A 20,862-nucleotide genomic window follows, 5' to 3' on the forward strand; every position below is an offset into this window, starting at 1 on the left:
CTAGGAACGCATTTATTACCACTTTTATTTCCAGCCAAAATAACACCATGTCAGTCTTCAGGTGACCTGTGCAAACCACTGTCACAGCCACTGACACACGGCTCAAACCCCTCCACCTCCCATTCCGGCACACTGGAGCCACCGGCACGTGAGCTCAGGAAGCCAGGAGGGATCGGGTCCCTGAAGGGCAAGCACTGCCACCAGGCACCAGCTACTTGGCCCACCAGGTTTTTCCACTTAATGGACTCGAGTATTACTAAGCAGTTTTATAAAAAGGCTGTTAGCTGACTTATGTTCAAAGCTTAGTACGGGAATAGGGCTCTAAAATTAGAGAGATTTCTTTTGTTTTGATTTTTAAGTACAAGTTTATCAGCCTATAGTGGAACTAGAAAATGAGAACGAGCAGTGCCGGAGTTCAAAACACGGAAGGGATCCCCAGTCCAGCCCTTATTTAAAACAAACACACCCCAACAGTCCTTTATGCTGTATTTGATCAACCTCTACATTTTTTGCTTATAGTGTGTGTGAACACCCGTGGTATGGCTATGAATCCTTGGTCATGCTGCAGGAGGAGACCGGGAACTTGCAGAGTGTTAGGCAGATTGGGTTTTTCAGTGTATTCTGTGTCCAGGTACATGTGGCAGACACTGCACACCTAGTGCTGCAGGGGAAAACTGCTTCTAACTGGGAAAGAAGGCACCAGTGAAACCAGATTGAACAGAGAGAGAAGTGGGAAGACATGCACAGATGAGAGCCATTGTTACTTGTGACTCAACTTCAGCTTTGGGCCCCTTTCTTTGGTGATGTTCCCTCCACCAGCAATTCTCATTCTTGGTCTCCAATACTGAAATGTAAATACCCCCATCTTGCCTCACCTGTGAATTTTCAGAAGGCTGCAGCCAGCAAAACTGCCGTCTTTGCCTCACCACATAATTGGTCTGGTTGGGGTAGAATTCCCTGCAGAATTAAGTGACACGTGCCATGCAGCTCACCTCCGAACACTGGGAAAAACACCAAGAAGCCTGCAGTGTTAAAAAGGAATATTTTATTGCAAGAGATTACAAACCTGGCACTATGGCCAAATGTTTCCATTACATCACAATTGCTACCCATGTATCAGGCAACAGCACCTACAAAGCATGGTGGATTGAAATATCTGAAATCATAACGCAGTCAGCTTTTTTAAATAAGTACCACCCTAAAAAGTTTGTCTTTTTTTTTTTTTTTTTAACAAAATCAAAACTATATAAACCAAATTTTAAAATATGAAACTGGTGTTTAAGTATCCAGGCATTTAACTACTATGATAAAAAGTGGAAAAGTCTGTTAACCATAGCGTTCAACTAAACAGACTTCATTCACAGCACTTGACCATTAAGTTAAAAGCCAGTACATGTTATCTGCTGTTAATGTTTCCACATTTGTTCAGCTCAATTTACCTTCTGTAGGTTTTCAGAATCAGGTAGATTTAATGCATAACCCCTGTTTAAAGCACTGCAGGAAACCCAGAACCATAACTGGCTCAGAAAAAGCACCATAGTCAAAAAACCTTTGCAGGAACACATCTTCCCGTCTCAGGCCTGTGACGCTGACCTTTGGAACTTTGGGTGCAATTCTCTGAGCCCCAATTCATAACTCACGTTCCTCCTCTGATCTACTTACCTCCAAGACCTTGCTGATTTCCCTGAGCATGGCTGAAAAGGCAGGACTCTGTGCAGGTACACAGCTCAAACACAAACCATGTGGCCCAGGACCTGCACCCGACTGTCTCAGTGCCCATCTCTGGCCCGCCTGGCCCTCGCTCTCCCTCCCCGCAACTCCCGGTACCTATCACTGCTCGGTGCTTCCCCTCCACGGAGGAGTCAGCAGCTCATTTCCTGACACTGCTGGCTGGGTAAGGCGTGCCCTGAGGAAGCAGCAGTTGGATCTGTGGGCAGAGCTGGATGGCCTCAGCTCACAGGAGCAGTGCACCTCATCAGGGTCATCCAACCCACATGCAGCAGTGCAGGGCAAGCAGCAAGAAATGCCCAGGGGTCTCTGTGGGCCAGCACATGGTGTCTGCTTGCCTCTATTTTGCATGCACAGAGCCTGAACACACTACCATGAGCACTTTAATAATATCATCTTTCCAACATTCTGCAGAAATGTCTTTTTAGGAACACTAACAGAGTTTTAATTTTTTAAGGTAATTTGAAAATATCACTGGGATTAGGGAATATAGGCAATCATTTTACACAGAGCATATAGGGGTGGTCTTCAACAATTTCCAAGGCTTCTCTAAGCATTCTGGAAATTCTTTTGTAATTTTCCTGAGGTTACTACTTAAGAGACCTTCACCAGAAACTAGGATAACTTCAGAAACAAGTAAGACTGTGATAAAGAACCAAAATCAACCAAACAAAAATCACTGCACCACTGCAGCCTTTACCCCAAAGCAATCTAAGTCAACCTGAACAGACTAACACTTGTGTTTCTATGTGCAACTCTGGAAGTCCAGCTCTTTAACACAGACTGCCATAGCACCTCTCAAGCCACATAACATGAGTTTGGTATCACAAAGCAATTGATTTAATTTACCATCTTCTAACACATTAGTTAGAATTTCTTTAACTCTGGAAAGGGGGATTTATATTTCCTTGTAGGTAGTCACAGATCTGTATTTCCAAACAACAGAAACCAAGAAAATTAACAGCCCCACTTGAGGACCAGAGGCTAAAGACAGCTAAAGGGTACTCTGATTTTTTTTTTTTAAGTTCATTTAGTTTGTATCAACCATATATGCAATTAATTTAATAATCGAAGAGTTCTAGAACTTCTGCATATATTTCAAACTATATTGCAAGGATCTGATGCAAGTCAGGCCCACAGCTCCAGTGCACCCACTTAGCCTGTCAGTGAAAACTCCCTCATCAACAGAATCTCATTTTGGAAACTTATCAGCCCTAGAGCTCCCTGCTCTTCACACAACCTTGCATTTTAGCATTACACAAAGCAGCTCACTATTAGGGTTTAATGAACTAAATACAATTAACTAGAGTTTTATTATTATTATTATTAACCTAGTAAGAGGTTTTTGCTAACGCGAAATTCCGCACAGTATGGCTTCACCTGACAAGCATTCTTAACAATACTAGATAAATATCATTTGCACTTCATTGATTTGCTCATTTGTTAAACAGCCACAAAATATGGTGCTCTCACAAGCACTTTTTTTGGTGAGAAGGGTAAACAAGCACTCTATTAAAGCATTATAAACATTCAAGGTGATTTGATCACTTCCCTCTATTCTGCTTCAACACATTGCTTTAAATCTTCCATTTTCACAGCGTATAAAAAAATCCCACAAGCATCCACAAATTTAGAAATTTGTTAGTCTGCATACACATAATTTGTCTCAATACACTTCAACATCCCAGTTATCTTTTCTAAAATCTCTAAAGTATTTTTTCCTCCAGCCTTTAAACGTAACAATGTAGATTTTCCAGTTATAAGAGAATAAATTCTGACAAGAAAGCTAAACTTAGCTATAGCAATTTGTACAGTTAAACACCTGATAGCACTAATTTAACGACAGCCTCGAAGAGCTACGATGGCCTTGTCTGAGGACTCTGTCCTGTAGAGCTGTGCATTTTTAGCCCATCTATTTTATCAGAACATTAACAAGCCTCATGTGCTAACTCTGAACTCCGTGCACCCAGGAAGACAGACATTTATTCATATTTTCCACCAATCAAATGTAATGCGTCTGTGAACAATTCAGTTTATTGCAAGTAAATGTACTTTTACTTAAGATCATGTGAAGATTCTAATCTCAAGCAGGACAAATCAATTTCACAAACTTAATTCACACAATGCAAATAAATGCTTCACATTATAGACATTTAGATTTTCTTTAAACCTTTTTATTTAGAGATTTTTCTGGTAAGGAGATATACCATAGGAAAGCAATTTCACTGGCAGTGAGGTATGTATATACTCTACCAAAATACTCCTCTTGCTTTAACTGCTTTTAACTTTATTTACATATAAAGAAAATATCAATGCATATCCTTGGCTTAACTACAGTATGTTACCCTATATGAGTAAAATGAAATGTTACTTGCATACAAAATTGATTTGTAGAGGAATCTAATTGGATTTAAACAAAAATCATGTTTTGAAGACAGTTTAAATGAACAAACACAATTCATCATGACCAAGACACCTGCACCATATTTCCATCCTCACAGCACATTTATTTCAATAATTCTGTAAGTAGGTCCTTAGCATGAGCATAGTGTTACAGTTTTCATACATATAATCACATCCAAAACAAGCTCTAAAATTTAAGTTGTAAACATTCTCTTCATATGTAGAAACAATTCAATTTGTGTTTGAATTTTCTAAAATGATCAATCTTTTAAACAGAATTATAAATGAAAAGTCTACTCTAACTGTGTAGTGAGCAATGCTTATTAGTACATTTCTACAGTGTTAAATAAAATAGTAGAGGCAAACTTCTGTAAGCAAGTCAGACTTTAAGTAAATCATCATAAAAGTAACAAACTTGTTAACAAAAAGATGCTTTGTAATAAAGAAAGTTGGATTGAATCTACTATGATACAAAAACATAAGGGTAAATACCATCTTTGTTGACAAGTAGGAGGTAGCATGGATGCACCACTTTATTGTCAGTGAGAAATGCAACTGAAGTAAAGAATATTTCCTTACCACAAATTTCCAGTATTATGTACATATTTCTCTTAGAAATTTGTTGTTTAAACAAGTTTCCCTCCACTTTTTAGTACAAAAAGCCTCATGTGATTTAAAAAAAACACTTACACACCTAGATAGAATAGTACTAATTGCCCTATTGGAACGAAACAGTCTCTTGAACTATGAAGTACATGGTATTTAATGCCCTAAGTTGAGTAAATTGTATTAGCAGTTCTTGGTATAATACAAAACACTACATACATACAAACAAAATATAATAGTATCTTATTTTACTATGTAATTCTTTTTGGAATAAACAGAGCCTTGATTTGGGTAACACTGAAGAGAACGTGGTTTCTTTGTTTTATTAAAATCTGTCTTTTAAGTACCCATGTGCAACAATTTAAAAATGGCTGCCATACATATAATGGTCTTGTATTGATAGTGAACACAGTAACTGACAAAAACATAATAAACCTTAAAAACACATCTTCCACCCTATATAAAATATAAAGACTACTTACTGTAACTGTTAAGTATTCAATTTCTTTTGATGTTACTGTAATCCACTTCCTCTATTTTTCTGTCTTTAGCATTTATAAACATAATTTAGTGTAGCAATTTATTTTAAAAAATGATGAAGTATTTCAAATTTACACCCAATTAAAATTTAAAATGTTTCCTTGTTCTATGATGCTGCTTCTGCCATCAGTAAAGAAAATGAAGTTTCAGTAATTGAAGCAGGCTTTTTAAGTAGTGATGTGACTTCAACCATGCCAGCTCCAGTCCGTGGAAGATTTGCGTTGACAATGTGTCGCTGCAAGTGCTTTATCCAGTCTTCTTGAACAGACAAAGGTCCTCGAAAGACCAGACCACAAAACCTATGCAAATATTAAAATTAATCCATCAAGATATATCTAGCTCTACTGAAAAATTATAAAAGACAGACAGTAAGTGGGAAGTCTTAATTTTCTTGAAGTTTATTTCTATATATTTTAGCTGAAAAACTTCGTAATTGAGTTCATTAGCAGTAACTGTGAGCACAGAACCCTGCCGTTTATACAACTCACACTCTCACATTTTTAACACTAGCAATAACAATCTGTTGCTCTTATGTAAGGTTTCTTTTGAAGGAGGGAGTATTACTTAGATGTGACCAGTAAGGTTTTAGCTAGAGAAGCAATTGGCAGTCTAACACCCGAGTATGACCGAATCAAATCCTCCTGTTCAATTCAATGAAAATAGGCAATTGCTTACCCTCCATATTATTCAGTTTAATCACAAACATTTATGAGATACAATCCTTTATCTTTTTATGACTAAAATTAGCAAGCTCTTAATAATGTGTTCTTTCAATGAAAATAACACTGTGTACCTGCATCTGAGTATGTAAACTTCATCAGCACTATGAGGTAATGGCAGCATTTTCTTCTTGCTTCCAGATCTTGACCTTGACTTCTTTTGCTTACAGTCTAAAGCTAAGAAGAGAAATTTCCATATGTGAAAGTAATACTTCAATGAGTGTTAACCAAACAGAGATATTCAATAAGTATTCCCTATAGCAGTAGTGAAAAGACATCTACCTCGTTATTCTACGTTTAATTATAATGTAAATCCAAACCAATTACAGTGTATAAGAAACATACTGACAAAACACATGAAGCTAATTTTTTTAGTTTAGCATGGTGCTTGCTCTTTGAAAGACTAGATAATTGACATTCAGCACTAAATTGTTGTTTTAGTATCAGGAAGCACCTACAAATCTATTGCAGAATTATACAGAAGCAAAGCACCACTGGAAATTCCCTTTCATGAATAAAATGCCATCAAAATCTTAGAACTTGTTTTGTAGTTCAAGTCCCATCATAAGACCACTCACATTCAACCAAGCTACAACTTCATAAAGTTGTAGCTTTCAGCTACTACAGTCACGAATGTCTAGTTTGAGTTGAACACCTATTTCAACATAAAGCAAAAATCGGTCTTTTTGTTCTAAGAATTTCAAATGAAGCTTCCCCCTTGCTCCTGTCTGAATTCTAGTGCAGCTTACAAAAAGTATGTATTAGTCCTTGGCAGTGGCAGTTCTTATTAGGACAATCAACAGGGATGGCAAGGTCACTTTTTAAATTCAGTCTAAGCATTTGAAATTATGTATGAAAATAACGTGTGAGAACATGAAACGCATAGCAAATGTGTTCAGTTAGCTCTGAGGTCTGTACCTCCTATAAACAGATGTAATGGGAATCTGTAACAAAATCTGGCCATTCTAAGAAGCAGCCAAAGTGGGGGATGAGTAGATTAAACTGAGTTAATATTGTTATGATGAAAACAGCTGATAAAGCTCAAGAAGTTTGTGACTGCTTGAACTGAGAAGTATATCTAGCTACACTCTTCCAAAACAAGACACCAACAATAAAACTATAACACAAATACCTTTTGTAAACAATCAGTTACACCACTTCATGAAAAACTCAAAAGACAGTACCAGGTGGTATTCTTGATACCAAGAAAGTATAATGCTACACTACTGAAGTATCTTAACAGTAAAATAATAATAAAAAAAAATTGTTACACTTGTCTAAAGTTTTAACTCCTATAATATAAAACAGAAGAATTAACCTCTTAGTGTTCTGAAACATAAGACAACATCTGGCGAGGTAAAACACGTTGTTTTAAAGAACACAGGTCTTGACTGCATCCTTCATTTTTCTCATTGCCTTCAAAGGAACACCTCTCAAGCTTTTACCCTGTAGCCCAGCTTTTAACTTGGTAGATATACCAGACATTTCCCAGTTCCATCCCCAGATTTAAAGATTCCTACAGTATCTAAAATTTTAGAACGAATTTCTGAGGTTTGAAGGCATCAGAGAACCAATAAAATAAATTGAAAGCAGACACCAACCTAAAGAGACTTCCTTCAGACCAAAATCAGGAAAACAAGGCTTAACAGCATTTTTTTCTGGCAGCAACAATGAAAGCAGTCTGGATATAAAGGCAGTAACCCAAGGTGGTGGAGGGAGAGAGAAATGGCCAAGATAACTTCTGGAAAATTATTAAGGATTTTTTGATACTTTATTCTCTCACCAAAAGCATATCTTCATTTAATTAGGAAGAAAAAACCTAAATATTCAGGCTGTAGGAACTACCAAATAGTATAAATATTTTACATACCACAACTTCAGTAACAACATCATCAGAAATGTAAGCAGATAAAATACTGGAACCCAGACACCCATGCTCTGAAGAGAACTATTTGTATGAGGGGTGACTTATCTGAAGCAGTTATTACAGCAAAAGCTTTGCCTTTGATGACTTTGCAGAACATCATGGGAAGAAGGGAAACAGAAGTCAGTATTATCCAAATGCAAAAACGTCCATGAGTTGTATCTGAGGACAGTTAGCTGATGTCAGTTGATATCAGTAAAATAAAAGAAGCAGTAGACAACAGACTACTAGTGAGGCCAACCTGCATTTTAAACAAGAACTGGTTGATTTACTTCATGATGGCAAAGACATTAATTCCCATAAAGAAATTTGATTGTGCTCACACACATCCAGAGCATTTCTCTTTCTTTTTAGACTTGGATTAGTCTTCTGCAACAGAGTTCCCGAAACCTAATAGTTTTGTGTGTGTGTATAACCTACTAAGAAAAAAACCCCTCTGAACTACTGTGCAACCAAACAACAGCCAATACTGTCAGGAACTGTACTAGAAGAGATAGTTTCTGCTTCCTTGAAAGGCACCTTTTCCATGAACATTGAGAAAACAAGAAAAACAAAAGAATGGGCATCTTCTCTGAGCCATTTATGATGGAGGCTCTAGATAGAGAAATTAAAAGAAAGGGCAGAAAATATCACAGTAAATGACATCAAGAAAAAAATATTCAGATTACTCAACACATTATCAGAGCAACTTAGCTAAATTTGAAAGTAGATTTGCCCAGGTAATAAGCTGTTACAAAAGACAGAAAACACTAAGAACACTGAACCCGTGTTCTGTAAAATATTTTTTTGTTCCTTTTGTCTTTTGAGCTAGTGAACATATTCTGTCACAGTTTAGGGAGCTCAAAGCAGCTTTAAGTAGATTTTGAAGTTACTCCAGTGAAGCTGGAAAGTGAGCAGAGAAAGAGTAACATCTGTGTAATTCCAACAGCAGTTATCAGGCACGTGGACCAGTAATTGTCACATTAGTTTCATTCTGTCGATCCAGAAAGCAACAAGTTTAAATGAAGTCACATGCACACACTTGAGTACTCTTGATACAATGCTTACAAGTGGTTGCAGGCATCAAGTAAGTCACTCAACTGCCTCACCCATTGCCTACCCATAAGGTAGCCATGTTCTGACCTAACTCAGTTACTGTTCTTCCTATGCCTTTACTGTAACAACAAAGCATGAACTCCTCAGAGAGTACGTTTTAATCGCTTCCACAAAGACACCAAAGGATAATTGAGCTCCGGTAAACTGCATGGAAACTGCAGCAAATTGCCAGAGAAGCAGGAACTACCTACCTACCGTAACTACTTTGTAGTTATAACAGCTTCCAAACTATCGTCCTTTGTTCTCCATAAAGGCCTACTCCTTTTTGGAAGAAGCCTCCTTTCTTCAAGTTTGGCTACCTGGTGTTTCCGAGCTGCTATTCAAAAAAACTTGTAAAAAACCAGTCACATCACTTCATCAAACCACTGATACAACATGATGGAGAAGCAACCCATTTAAAAGAAAAGACAATCAAACTCTTGGAGGTGCTCAAGCTCAATTTCAGAGCACGTTATTTAGAAAAATATATGCTAGGTAAAAAGGCTGCATATAAAAACGTTCTTTATCTCTGTGGCCACTTACCAAGAAAGACTACAAGTAGTGAGAGATAACAGGTTTAAATGAGCATGCCTAAGACAACATGAATTAGGCAGGTGACAATTGGAAGCCTTTCATGCTATTACATTTGGTCTGCAGTTCAAAATTAAAATGCTCTGCTTCTTGATGTCCACCAACATGGAAAGTTTCTTATTTCAGGAAGACTAGAGCTGAGTCTTTTAATCAGACTTTATGAATTTTGTCATAGTGCATGTAAGTTAACACAAGTTGAATAATTGCACACATGAATGGAGCTAATTAACCATTTGAAAACTGCCAATTAAAAACTAAAAAATAATGAATTATCTTTCTTGTACATTTAGTCACTAATTTTTCAAATTCAATCCCTCGCTATCTATCCTCATCATTACTGCACAGTAAAGTGCATTAAAAAACCCTCCAGTAATGTGTTCCCTGAAGGATTTTATAGGATACTGAAAATTAGCACATTGTGATGGCTGATTGGTTGTAACTGTAACTGCATAGAATAAAGACACGCAAAGCCAGTGGACCTCAGATTTCTGCTGTAGCTGGGTATGCTTCCACCACAAACGTCCCAAAGCTACAATTTTGACAAAACGATATTTGAAATTATTTGGACGTGTAGTGGCCTCGTGAACTGCTACCTCAGGCACACTGTTGGCTTGAAGGCCAGACTCCTTGTTCTGTACTTTATTGTTCCCTCCCAAACTTCTGAAGAATCAGTCTCCATCCACAGAAGCAAAGCCCAAAGAATAAAGTGGTGATTCCCAGAACATGACAGCCCATATGAAGAGACTGAATGTGTGAAAAGAGTCAACAAAAAGAAGATGTAAAAAGCCAGAGTGCAAGAGAGTATCAAGAGACTGGGGGAAAGAGGGGCGGGGGAAGGAAGAGGGGCCTAGAGAGAACAAAAGAAAGGAAGCTGAACGTACAACTATAACCAAGAGGAGTGAGATGCATTTTGAAGATTTTGTGTAGGTCTGTCCAATGCTCTCAAGATAATCAGGAAAAGAAACAAGTCTGCCACATGCTTGGAGAAACACCAATGTGTTGCTATTCATCAAAACGTGTATTAAAAGAAAATTAGCATCTACTCAAGATGAGCAATTCAATAATTACATTGCTCAAAGTTGGACTGAATAAAGGAAAAAAGTTCCAGCCAGTGATCTGAAGATGATTATGCAAGCAATAATACAAAAGCAACTATCAAGTGAATGTAGACAGGTATTTGCTATACACTGGATCTATAATGCATACCTACAGGCACAAATCAGACGTAATGAAGGCTAACCTCAAACAGCCAACAGCCTAGAACTTTCACTTCTAGGATGCTTTTCTTGAGTCCATTCTCCAAAGCTACCATTATGCGTAACTACGTCTACTATACTGCCAAAACCTCAAGTTGCATTTGAAAAAAAAAGAGTAAGATTTAACTAAATATAATCAAATTAATGACTCTGAAGAAGCAGGGCATCTGCTAAAAGAACAATATGATAACAGTCAGTATCAAAACCACGTGTAAATAAATGGAAAATCTGAGAAGACTAATACGTAAGCTGCTGTAGCACTAGGAGAGGTCTCACTGGTGATATGTAGAGATTATTGTATTTCTCTCACTAAACAGTAATGCTTCGATAGTTCCCATAATAATTGCCAAATAAAAGAATCACAACATTCATGTTTACACAGAATTGTTTAATTACAGCAAAATATTGAGAAAAATATTCAACCAATTTGGTTTCTTTCTGGTAGTTATGTTTACTTTAGAAGATCTAAGAAAGGTTTTGTGAAAACAGAAGAAGGAACCTCTATAAACATATCCTCATTGTCTTGATACAACAGCTGAAGGCCATTGAAGGTTCAGCTGTGGCTGAGGCCAAACTGAAGACATCTTGAAATTGCTCTCAACTGCAACCATTTTTTAATAATAAAACCTGAGATCTCCCCAAAACAACACTCATAGCAAAGTTTAAAACTAGTGCGTGCTAGTGAAATCTTACATTAAAATTGTTCTCTTGCTTTATAAAGTGAAGTATCAAATAAAACCACTATTTAAAAGTATGTTTTCTGGTCTACAAGCCTTGCATTGAGCTTGCTTGAACAAAAAGTCAAGGAGCAAAGTTTACAAACTTCACAGAGTTACAGCAGTATAAAGACTAAGTCAATACAAGTATACATTGGTTGCATGTTATAGCTGTAACTTAACATTGACTCTTTAAGTCAGTGGTTTCAGCAAAAGGCCTTTATCCTAATGGTACAGGCTATTCATCTGGCTTAGCTCCAGCTTCTGAGATAAAAGGATTTTTTTTCGAAGTTTTGTTTCTAACCTTTTATTGAAGCTTTGTTTCTAACCTCATTTCATTTCTAACCTTATTTTAAACCAAATTCTAGGTCCAATAATAAAAGACTTGAGTTTTCTCTCAGTTCTTTTAAAAATACGGCAACTGCTCTGATGAGAAGGTAAGTACTTTACTAGTAAAATACACTTCTTAAAGAAAACAAACAAAAATCCCTGAAAGCACCTTAACAAGCTTGCTTCACTTTTCCCATTTAGCAAAAGGGAAGTTAGGTACAAACAGCTAGTCCAGGATTCAATCTCTGTGTACTATCCTGTCTGCCACTGTGGTTCTTTCATTGAATATTAAGTTCTCAATGTCCAATTTAAATAGTACAGCTATTGAAAAATACTTCACCAGTAGGTGTGTAAGAAAAATAATGTATCACAGGGCTAGAGTATTAAATCACAGCAGTGGTAAATGAAGACCACTACCATCACCTTTCTACCCAGCATATATGAAAATTTTCAGAATCACAGACTAAAGACATATTCTCCTACCCATTATACATTACTGCATCTGCTGACTTCCTTCTAAATCTGCTTTGTTGTAGCACTGATGTAGTGTAGCATAAGACCTGGCAGCCAGAGGCCCATTTTGTAAAAATATTTCTTTTAGCTTTCTGCAGAGAAGGCCTGCAAATCAGTTTGTCATTCTTAGCCTAATGAATTACATTTGCAAATAAAAAAAGGACTATGCATTTTCTAAGAGCATTATGTAAAAGTCTGTGCTTGTTAACACAGAAAACTGATGGCTGCCCTTCTTAATTACAGAATATTCCATACTTCATATCTGCCAAATTTCCTCACTATCTCTACTCCTCAATTTGCTGTTGATCAGTGAAGCCCCACTAATCTCAGCAATAATCCAAGTAAATTCAGAAATTTCCTACAGCCAAGCAAGCTGCAGGCCTCTGGAAACAAGTAAAAATATGGAATATTAGATGAATTTCAAACGGAAGTGTGTTTTAATGAAAAACATTAATAGCAGTGCCAAATGCTGTACTACACCTAATGTCAGAGCAGGTAGGTTTTGGGTTGTGAGCCAAAAAAGAAGTGAAACCAACTACATACAGTATGTTGTTAAAAATATGCAAAGTGTAAAATTACTTGCTTTTCCTATTTTACTACAGTATTCTTCATAATTATATGTACTAGACTGTAAAAATTACTCATTGTTTTGTTGCCTTTTTTTTCCCCCGCTCTCATTTTTGAGATACTTTTAAACACTTCATTTAGAAAGCCAATTATCTGGTTTGGAAGTTGTGATATTATAGGAGAACGAATTTAAGCAACCATCTCTTAGTTTTGCTTACATACCTTAAATGTTGGATCCAAAATCAAAGAGTAAGAATGAAAATCAGACATGAGAGTGGACAACAGCAACATACCTTTTCTTACAAGTTGCTGAAGTTTTATGGCAAATAAATTGTTTACCAGCAGAAGCTTCAAAATTATTTTGATTTAACATATGCTTTTGTCCAGTCTGATGAAGAAAATGTATCATAGACAGACTTGCTTTTACATCTGTAACAAAACATACCTGTCCCAGTCAAAAGTCCAGCACTCTTCTTTCGTGCATAAGCGCGTAAGTGGTTGGACAGGCTAACAGCACTTGTAAACGTCGTATTGCAATGCACACACGTTCTAAGCTTCACAGGCATACCTATCATTCAAAAGAAAACTATAATCCAGTTCTCTCTTCAAAAAATGAAATTCTCAAAGCGTTGTAAAAAGTTTTCTGCAATAAAGATGGTTTAAAATATATTCACTGCATTGACGCAATTGTTTAGTATATTAGAAGGATCCATGTTAACCATTATTAGTTTTCCACCTGGTGCTTTAAGCCAAACCATGTTATTGGAAAAATAACAGAAAGGAGGCAACTTGAGCCCATTAGGCTACTCTGCATTTAATACCAACTACCAAGTTCCTACAGATCTCCACATTATGAAGCTCTAATCCAAAATACAATCCTGCAATTTGGGTAGCACAATTCTGTTGAGAAATTTCAGAGCTTTCAACATTTCCAATAGAGAGAATTTGGAAAGTCAAGTTGACAAAGTGGTAATTAAAAGTGTTTCACCCATAAGACTGAAGAGCTCTGTACTAAAATTAGTTTGTTGTTGAAGGCTTGGAGAAAAAGGTGGTAAAACACACCACTGAACAGCTGTTAGACAAAACGTTTTGTTCAGTGCATTTTCTGTTCTTACTTTAGATGCATAATTGGTAACGAAAGTAAATGAAGCTTTTTGCTAAAATCTTTGTGCTAAATAAATGATCAACAAAGCAACATGCTATTTATCACAGGAAAACAGTGAAACAATACTGAAGCCCTCACTTACAGACAAAGAAACCGTTATAACTTATCCCCTGCTCACTTCACCATAACGTTTCTCCCTTCATTTTACGACAGATATATGGTTTTGGTCAACTAATATTTCAGGTTCTCTACAAATAAATTATTAGAAGAATAAATAAAAAAGCTAAAACTACTCAGCTGGAAAGCCTCTGTTTGCAGGAAAGAAAGAATGCTATTCTCCAGCAGCCACAGAAGACATGCTGTTTTTTCAGGCAAGTTGCAGAAGAAGAACACCTGGTTGGTAAAAACCTTTTAAAAACTAAAACCAGAATTAGAAATATTTGCCTTTTATAGGAAAAACGGAAGATTTTCAACCTCAGGTTAAATATTTTTTTATTCAACTGGCACAGTGCGTTAGTTGTCAAATTCTGTTACCTCAGCCACGGAAAACTATAGGGCCCCATTCGTATCTGTTAGTACTATGCAAGCGTATGTTTATATTCACTTGGTTGTTCATCACAACCAAACAGGTGCTACCTAGTATTGAGCAGTAAACATTAAACAGAAAGCAATACACAGTGTCAGGTTTGGCAAGCTATTCCTTGAGCATTGTTTTCCAAATCATTAAGCCTGTCAAAGATACACCTCCTTTATTATAAGCAACCTCCTGTCTTAAGGGACAACCACAGACGTCCAGAAGACATAAAATGTAACTCTGTTCCACTTCTACTATGTCATTTTAGAAAGCCACCTTTGTTAAGAAATTGATTGCCACACTTTTGTCGTCCCCTAAAAGAACTTCCGAGCATGTCAGATTATTGTTTTTATTTGTTTAAAGGAAGAAAAGAATATAGGTGAAAAAGTACTAGGCACTGCCAGTTTTACTAACTTGGGTAATAACAAGGAAAGCAACAGAACAAAAAAAGTCAGGGGTATAAAAATAAGATCCTGCTCCTCAGTCTAAAGAATCCTGCAGCATTATAAGGTGGTGTCCAAACAAGAAACAGGTAAATGCAAGCTCTACATACACATTAAACAGGATGTTGTAAGGGTTCCCCAAGACTAGAAATAACTCTTATGTGACAAGTAGGTTAAAAACATCACTCTAAAAGCCTGCTCTATTAGTATACAGAGTAGCTAGGAAGTTGATTGTAGAATTGTTTCATTAGCACAATCCTCAGTGGAGGGACAATCTAGGTCCTTATCAGTTAGAGGCCGTGCATTAGAAACCTGCTGGCTACAACTGTATTCCAACAAAGCTTGAACCAGCACAGGTCATCACTCAGGATAGAGAGGCCCTAAGCAAGCATGAGTTTCTCAGAGCAGCCGCAATTTTGCAACAAACAGGAATTAATATACGTTGTAAGAGTATGTTTGACTAAAACCATCAAAATTAGTTGACAGTGATTCACCAATTTGCAATATTATGCATTTATAATGGTATCAACAGTTCTGTTAGTTTGAGCAAACGCTGCCCTGCACATATCTCAAGGATTTAAATGCAGTAATTCCCAAACCAGCTGCTTTAATGCCTGAAAACAGGGTTACAAGCCCAAACATTTCAGAACTGTTAGTCTACCAAATGTGCAGGGACATTTCAACTTGTTTACTGCAGGATGTGTCTTCTTCCTTATTGAGGCTCACTTTGTGTCCACTTTGAATTTGTATGCCCAGTCATATGCAGAACAGGAACTATGTTCCATGCAAAAACCCCCCAGTGATGCTGAGGGGTTTTTTCACTTTAGGAAAAACATGTCAGAAAAATTTGCTGTGCTACCTCTCGCAGTCAAGTGTCCTCTGGAAATGAAACAAGAATTAAATGAACAGAATCCCAAATAAAATACTTTGCACTTGTATATTTTCTCTGAATTAGAGGATTCTTTGGAAATGTTGTCAAGAAACACCTTCTTACCTGACTGCATAGTCAAGTCCATTTTTTGTGGCTGATACATCAATGGACTGTCTTCATTTAATGGAAGAACACATTTCTGAACAAACCTCTTTCTTGCAGTTTGATTATGAATCTTTTGAGGGGAAATATCAGGATTCCTTTCTTCTCCTAACCTCTTGTTTTTCAGGAGTTCTATCAGTGTAAGTGACTGATTTTTTTTGCCATCATGTAGTACTCCTTTTGTTTCATGACATTCGTTTAGGAAACTCAGCCCTTCTTCCTCTGATGCAGACACAGATATATCTTCAGTCTTTAGGCCATTATGGTATGCTTCAAGAGGTATAACATTCTGAGATAAAAAGTCATCATTTGATGCAAATTTCTGAGCAACAAACGGCCTGGGAATAATGCGGCGACTGTTCAAAGCCTTCAGGATTTTTTCATACTTCTCTTCATTTTGCATCATCTCGTTCAGAACACAGATCGGAGACTTGTGTGCATCCCACTTGGTTTTGCCAAGCCTCTTCAGGTGTCCTCGCACATGATTAGACAATCCAATTTTAGTATCGAACCAGCCTCCACAGAGCTGACATGTATGCTCAGAGGAAGTTTCAGATTTTTCAATTGCTACAAAGAAAATAATTATAATGTTTTTTGACAATTATATATAGTTAAACATGACAACAAATCATGAGAGGCTTTACAACAAGATAAAGCAAGTCTTGTATAGTGCTCAGTAAATCCCTTTGTCCCCTTTACTTTGTACCCAAATAATAATAACAAAAAAAAATCTTACCTTTTCTAACACGTTTAACAGGAGTCCCTGTTCCAGCTCTTTTAAAATGCTGCATTTTGTCACTTGTTGCTATCTGTTCTGGTGAGACAACATGACGGGCTTCATAGCTTAGTCCAGCTCTGTGAAGATGTCCTCTGACATGATTGGACAAGCCAACACCTGTTTCAAAGGTTGCTGGACAGTATGGGCAGGACTTCTTTTCAAGCGACAAATCAGTCCAGTGGAAAACTGAATTATGCTTTGGCAATGCTGATCCTACATTTTCTAAATTCTGAGGATCATGCAAATCATGCAAGAAGTTACTACCCTCAGCATCTTCATAATACTCAAAATAAAAGCCATCATTCTGCTCATAACCAAGTGAAGATTTATCACCAGCTTCATTATCTTCCATTTTACCTTTGAATATGGGGAATAGGTTTACATGCTCCTGATTAATATCACTGTAAGATTCATCCTCCACAGACTGTGTAGTGTAATCACATAGTTCAACATTGTCCCATGAACTTTCATCCTCCGTTTCATAGCTGTCTTTTTTTTCAGCAGAGTTAAGTTTCTGTAAAACAACAACAGTCATTTTATGCAGAAAATCTGGATAGCAATCCAAATCATCTCCTGTAACAGAGCCTTCCCTCTTGGATTCTTTAATCACTCTTTTTACAGCTACATGCCTACGATCTTTACAGCCTTCTGCCCTTTTGCAATCAAGGCTATTCGAATCCATGACAAAACAATTATTACGGGGACTACTTGATGAAGAAAATAAATGTAAAGCATTGACAGATTTGGACTCTTCCTTTTTTAAATGCAAAGGATAAGAGTCACTAGATTTTTTAATCATCCTGTAGTTTTCATATTTGTGTCTATATAAATAATTACCACTTTTTTTGCCACTAGCTTTCTGCTTTGCTGCTTGATGAAAACATTTACGTTTTTGGTCAATGCTATTTCTAATCAAAAAGTTCTTGTTTGTAGAATTTAGATTGCACACACTTACAGATGACTGTGAAACGCTTTTCCGAGCCTTCTGTATCCTGTAGGGTCTCTTGTGAAGTTTTGTGAAGTTACTGGACTGTGAAGTAGAGCCAAATGATCTTTTTACATCCTGTTTTAAAGCAGAGTTCTTTGGAAAAGTAGAAGAATGTTTGATCAACTGTTTCGTCCTGCTACCAAAACCTAAAGACTCTTCTATTATGCTGCTTTTTCTCTTCTCTAGTCTAAGATGGCTACCAAAGGGATCAATGCATGATGCTGGATGCAAATATGCCATGTGTTTTTTCAAAATGCTTCTAGCTGAAGTAGCAAATGGACACATCTTACACATATACGTCGACGACTTTCTTGAGGATCCTAAATAGGGACCTTTCAAGGATGCCTTTTTCTGGGTTTTCCTCTGGGATATGTCGCTACCAATAATTGAACATTTGACTACTGCCCCATGAGCAATCCCTCGATGGCATTCCAGTTCATTTTCTGTCACAGCCATGAAATTGCATTCCTCACAGCAGTAATATCTTTTATCTTTTTCATGGGTCTTTGCATGCTGCACAAACGTTTTGGGACAATTGGTACCAAATACACACTGTGGGCATTGTAACCGTGCACTCCTACCCTCATCCTGAAGTTCTTTCAGCTCGCGAATTTCTTCCATCAGTTTCTGCCTTCTTTCCTGGTGAATTATCATATGTTTAAGAAGTGAATTACGATCTCGAAATGTCCTTCCACATTCCCTACATGCATAAGGCCTGGGGACATTGAGATGTCGGAAATGACTGTTCCCATCTAAATGGTACATCATATGCCTATGCAGATGTTTCTTCTCTCTAAAATTCACATTGCACTTTGTACAGGGATAAAATGATGGTTCATCAGTACTGAAAGTAGATGGTGGTTCAGAATCATCCTGTTCACATTTGTTTTTCAAAGTATTGGAAAGAAAAGTGCTAGTGTGAACAGGAGAAGTATCTTCTGCACAATTACTAGCGGGACTATAAATGAGCTGCTGGATAGCATCAACAGTTTCCAGCTCTTCATCTGTGGATTCAGGCTTCACTTTACTCAACGAGTATTTCTGTGGTTCTACTATTTGTAGCTCCTCATTCTGCTCTAAGAATTCAACATTTAATAGTTTTGACTTACTAGGAATACAACTGGTATCATCAAAACAGTCTTCAGTATAGCGTGTTATTTTACTAACATCCATTTTCCTTTTTCGCTTTTTTTCTAGCCCTACCTTACAGTGAATGGGAGACTTCTCTATTGTTTCTTCATTTGTCATAAGAAACTGTATAAACTCTTTTTGTGGATCCCAGCTGGGATCACATCCCGATCCGAAACCACCTGTACCTGAGGAAATGCCTGCTAATGTATCACAATCATCTTTTAATAGTACATTTTTATCATCCTCACAAACTTCTACTTGGCCTACTAAAGTGCTATCTACACTATTTCCTACTGTTTTCTGTGAATCACAACCAATTGAAGCAGAGGTAGGTAGATTTTTAATGGAATGAGTCAGGTTCTTAGCATGTGCTACATCAGGTAACAAAAATAAAACTTGGTGCTGATTTGATTTCTGTGTTGTACTCTTTGCAGGCAGCTGAAGATCATGAACCACTGTCAAAGTTGAGCAGGAATCTGTGTGGTGACCTCCAGGCTGTCCAGTGGTTAATGAAACACTGCCTTTATTCATAATGGAAGTCTTTGTTGAGGTGGAGTGTGAAACTGGTCCATTAACAGCAGTTCCTCTAGACAACATAAAGTTTTCACTAGAAACAGTAGGAGCACCAGTGTGCATAAATAGAGAAGCCTGGCCTCCACTTAAGGCTTTTTCAGATCTGTCCCTTGATAGCTCCTCAGGCAGAGTCAATGTGTTGTTCTTCTGAAATGACGTGTCGCTCTCTTGTGGTTTAGGAATGCCACCTTCTTCCTCAGATATGAAATTATCATCACATAGGATTTCTTCTTCTTTAGCACCAGAGACTTCAGTATTTATCTCTAAATCATCCATATTGCTGGTCTGTCCATTAAGTATATTTATACTAAAAAACAAAGAAGAAAAGAATCAGGTAATCACAGAAGTAAATAATGGCAATTTTAATCTACAGTTCTCTTCAGGATCACTCTTGTTCACACTGCAATCTAAAAAGATGTTTTGAACTTCTTAAAAATATATTTTTTATTTAGGATATATTCATGACATTTAAAATTCATTGATGAAGCAATTAAAATATATTATTTTTGCTATGCAATATTAATAAATATACAGTAAACTAGTCACTGCCAAGTATCCCAGTTCAAAGAAGCCTGAAGACCTTGCACAAAAAAAAAAGATGGAGAAAATTAGATTGTCAAAACACCTGTGAATACATTCTGCATGTACATAAACTTTACCTTTAGTTGTTTTCTATAAGTAAAACACGTAAGGAGCAGAGGTTACCCAGACATCTACTAGTAATTTTAGTTTGTTACTTTTTTTAAAAACATACTTCCTTTAGCAAATGAAAAACTAAAATAATCTTTATGTTTCTCAAGGTAGCACTTTTTTCAAAGTACTTGCATACAACTGACCTGATGCTACATGGAAGCCTGCAGGGGTGTTTACTTTGGTATTAAAGGATTCCAGAGCATGGCAATAACAGTATCTACTAGTACAGAGAACAACTACATATAAATTCCCTATGGGAGCCTTTATTTCTCTACAAGTGACTTTTATTCATACACCAAATTATCTACCCAATACTTAGTGAGCACAAAGGAGTTGCCTACACATGAAAATCAGTGTGTGACCAACAGGAATGTAAACTTCAGTCTACCCTGCCATTCAGCTCTTACATGGGTCCTCAGAACACAGTAAGCATAAGGCATTAAAACATTCATCTAGGAGCCAGAAACATCTATCTGCATTTTACAGAAATCACATATTTTACCCTTAAAGAGTACCACTTGCTTTGATCTTCTGGGGATTTGATTCCTGCCATCACATAGTTTCTGTTACTAATTAA

General features: G+C 37.0%; 1 protein-coding gene across 8 annotated transcripts in view; it reads right to left on the reverse strand.

Moving 5' to 3' along the window:
- Positions 1 to 1,027: 1,027 nt before the first annotated feature.
- The window catches only part of ZNF644 (zinc finger protein 644), a 74,219-nt gene continuing 54,384 nt past the window's right edge, over positions 1,028 to 20,862 (reverse strand). For 7 of the 8 annotated variants that reach the window (XM_050307270.1, XM_050307268.1, XM_050307273.1 and 4 more), the window contains 4 exons: positions 16,859 to 19,899; positions 16,084 to 16,689; positions 6,071 to 6,173; positions 1,028 to 5,576 (listed from right to left, as the gene is read on the reverse strand). In XM_050307270.1, the coding sequence (XP_050163227.1) occupies positions 5,384 to 5,576; positions 6,071 to 6,173; positions 16,084 to 16,689; positions 16,859 to 19,868 (3,912 nt within the window). In that variant the 5' untranslated portion in view covers positions 19,869 to 19,899 and the 3' untranslated portion in view covers positions 1,028 to 5,383. Of the gene's footprint in view, positions 5,577 to 6,070; positions 6,174 to 13,412; positions 13,536 to 16,083; positions 16,690 to 16,858; positions 19,900 to 20,862 lie in introns of all 8 variants that reach the window. The other variant, XM_050307275.1, reaches the window with a different exon arrangement.

This window comes from Myiozetetes cayanensis, unplaced genomic scaffold, assembly GCF_022539395.1.
Source record: "Myiozetetes cayanensis isolate MyiCay16 unplaced genomic scaffold, myiCay2020 scf12, whole genome shotgun sequence".
NCBI lineage: Eukaryota > Metazoa > Chordata > Aves > Passeriformes > Tyrannidae > Myiozetetes > Myiozetetes cayanensis.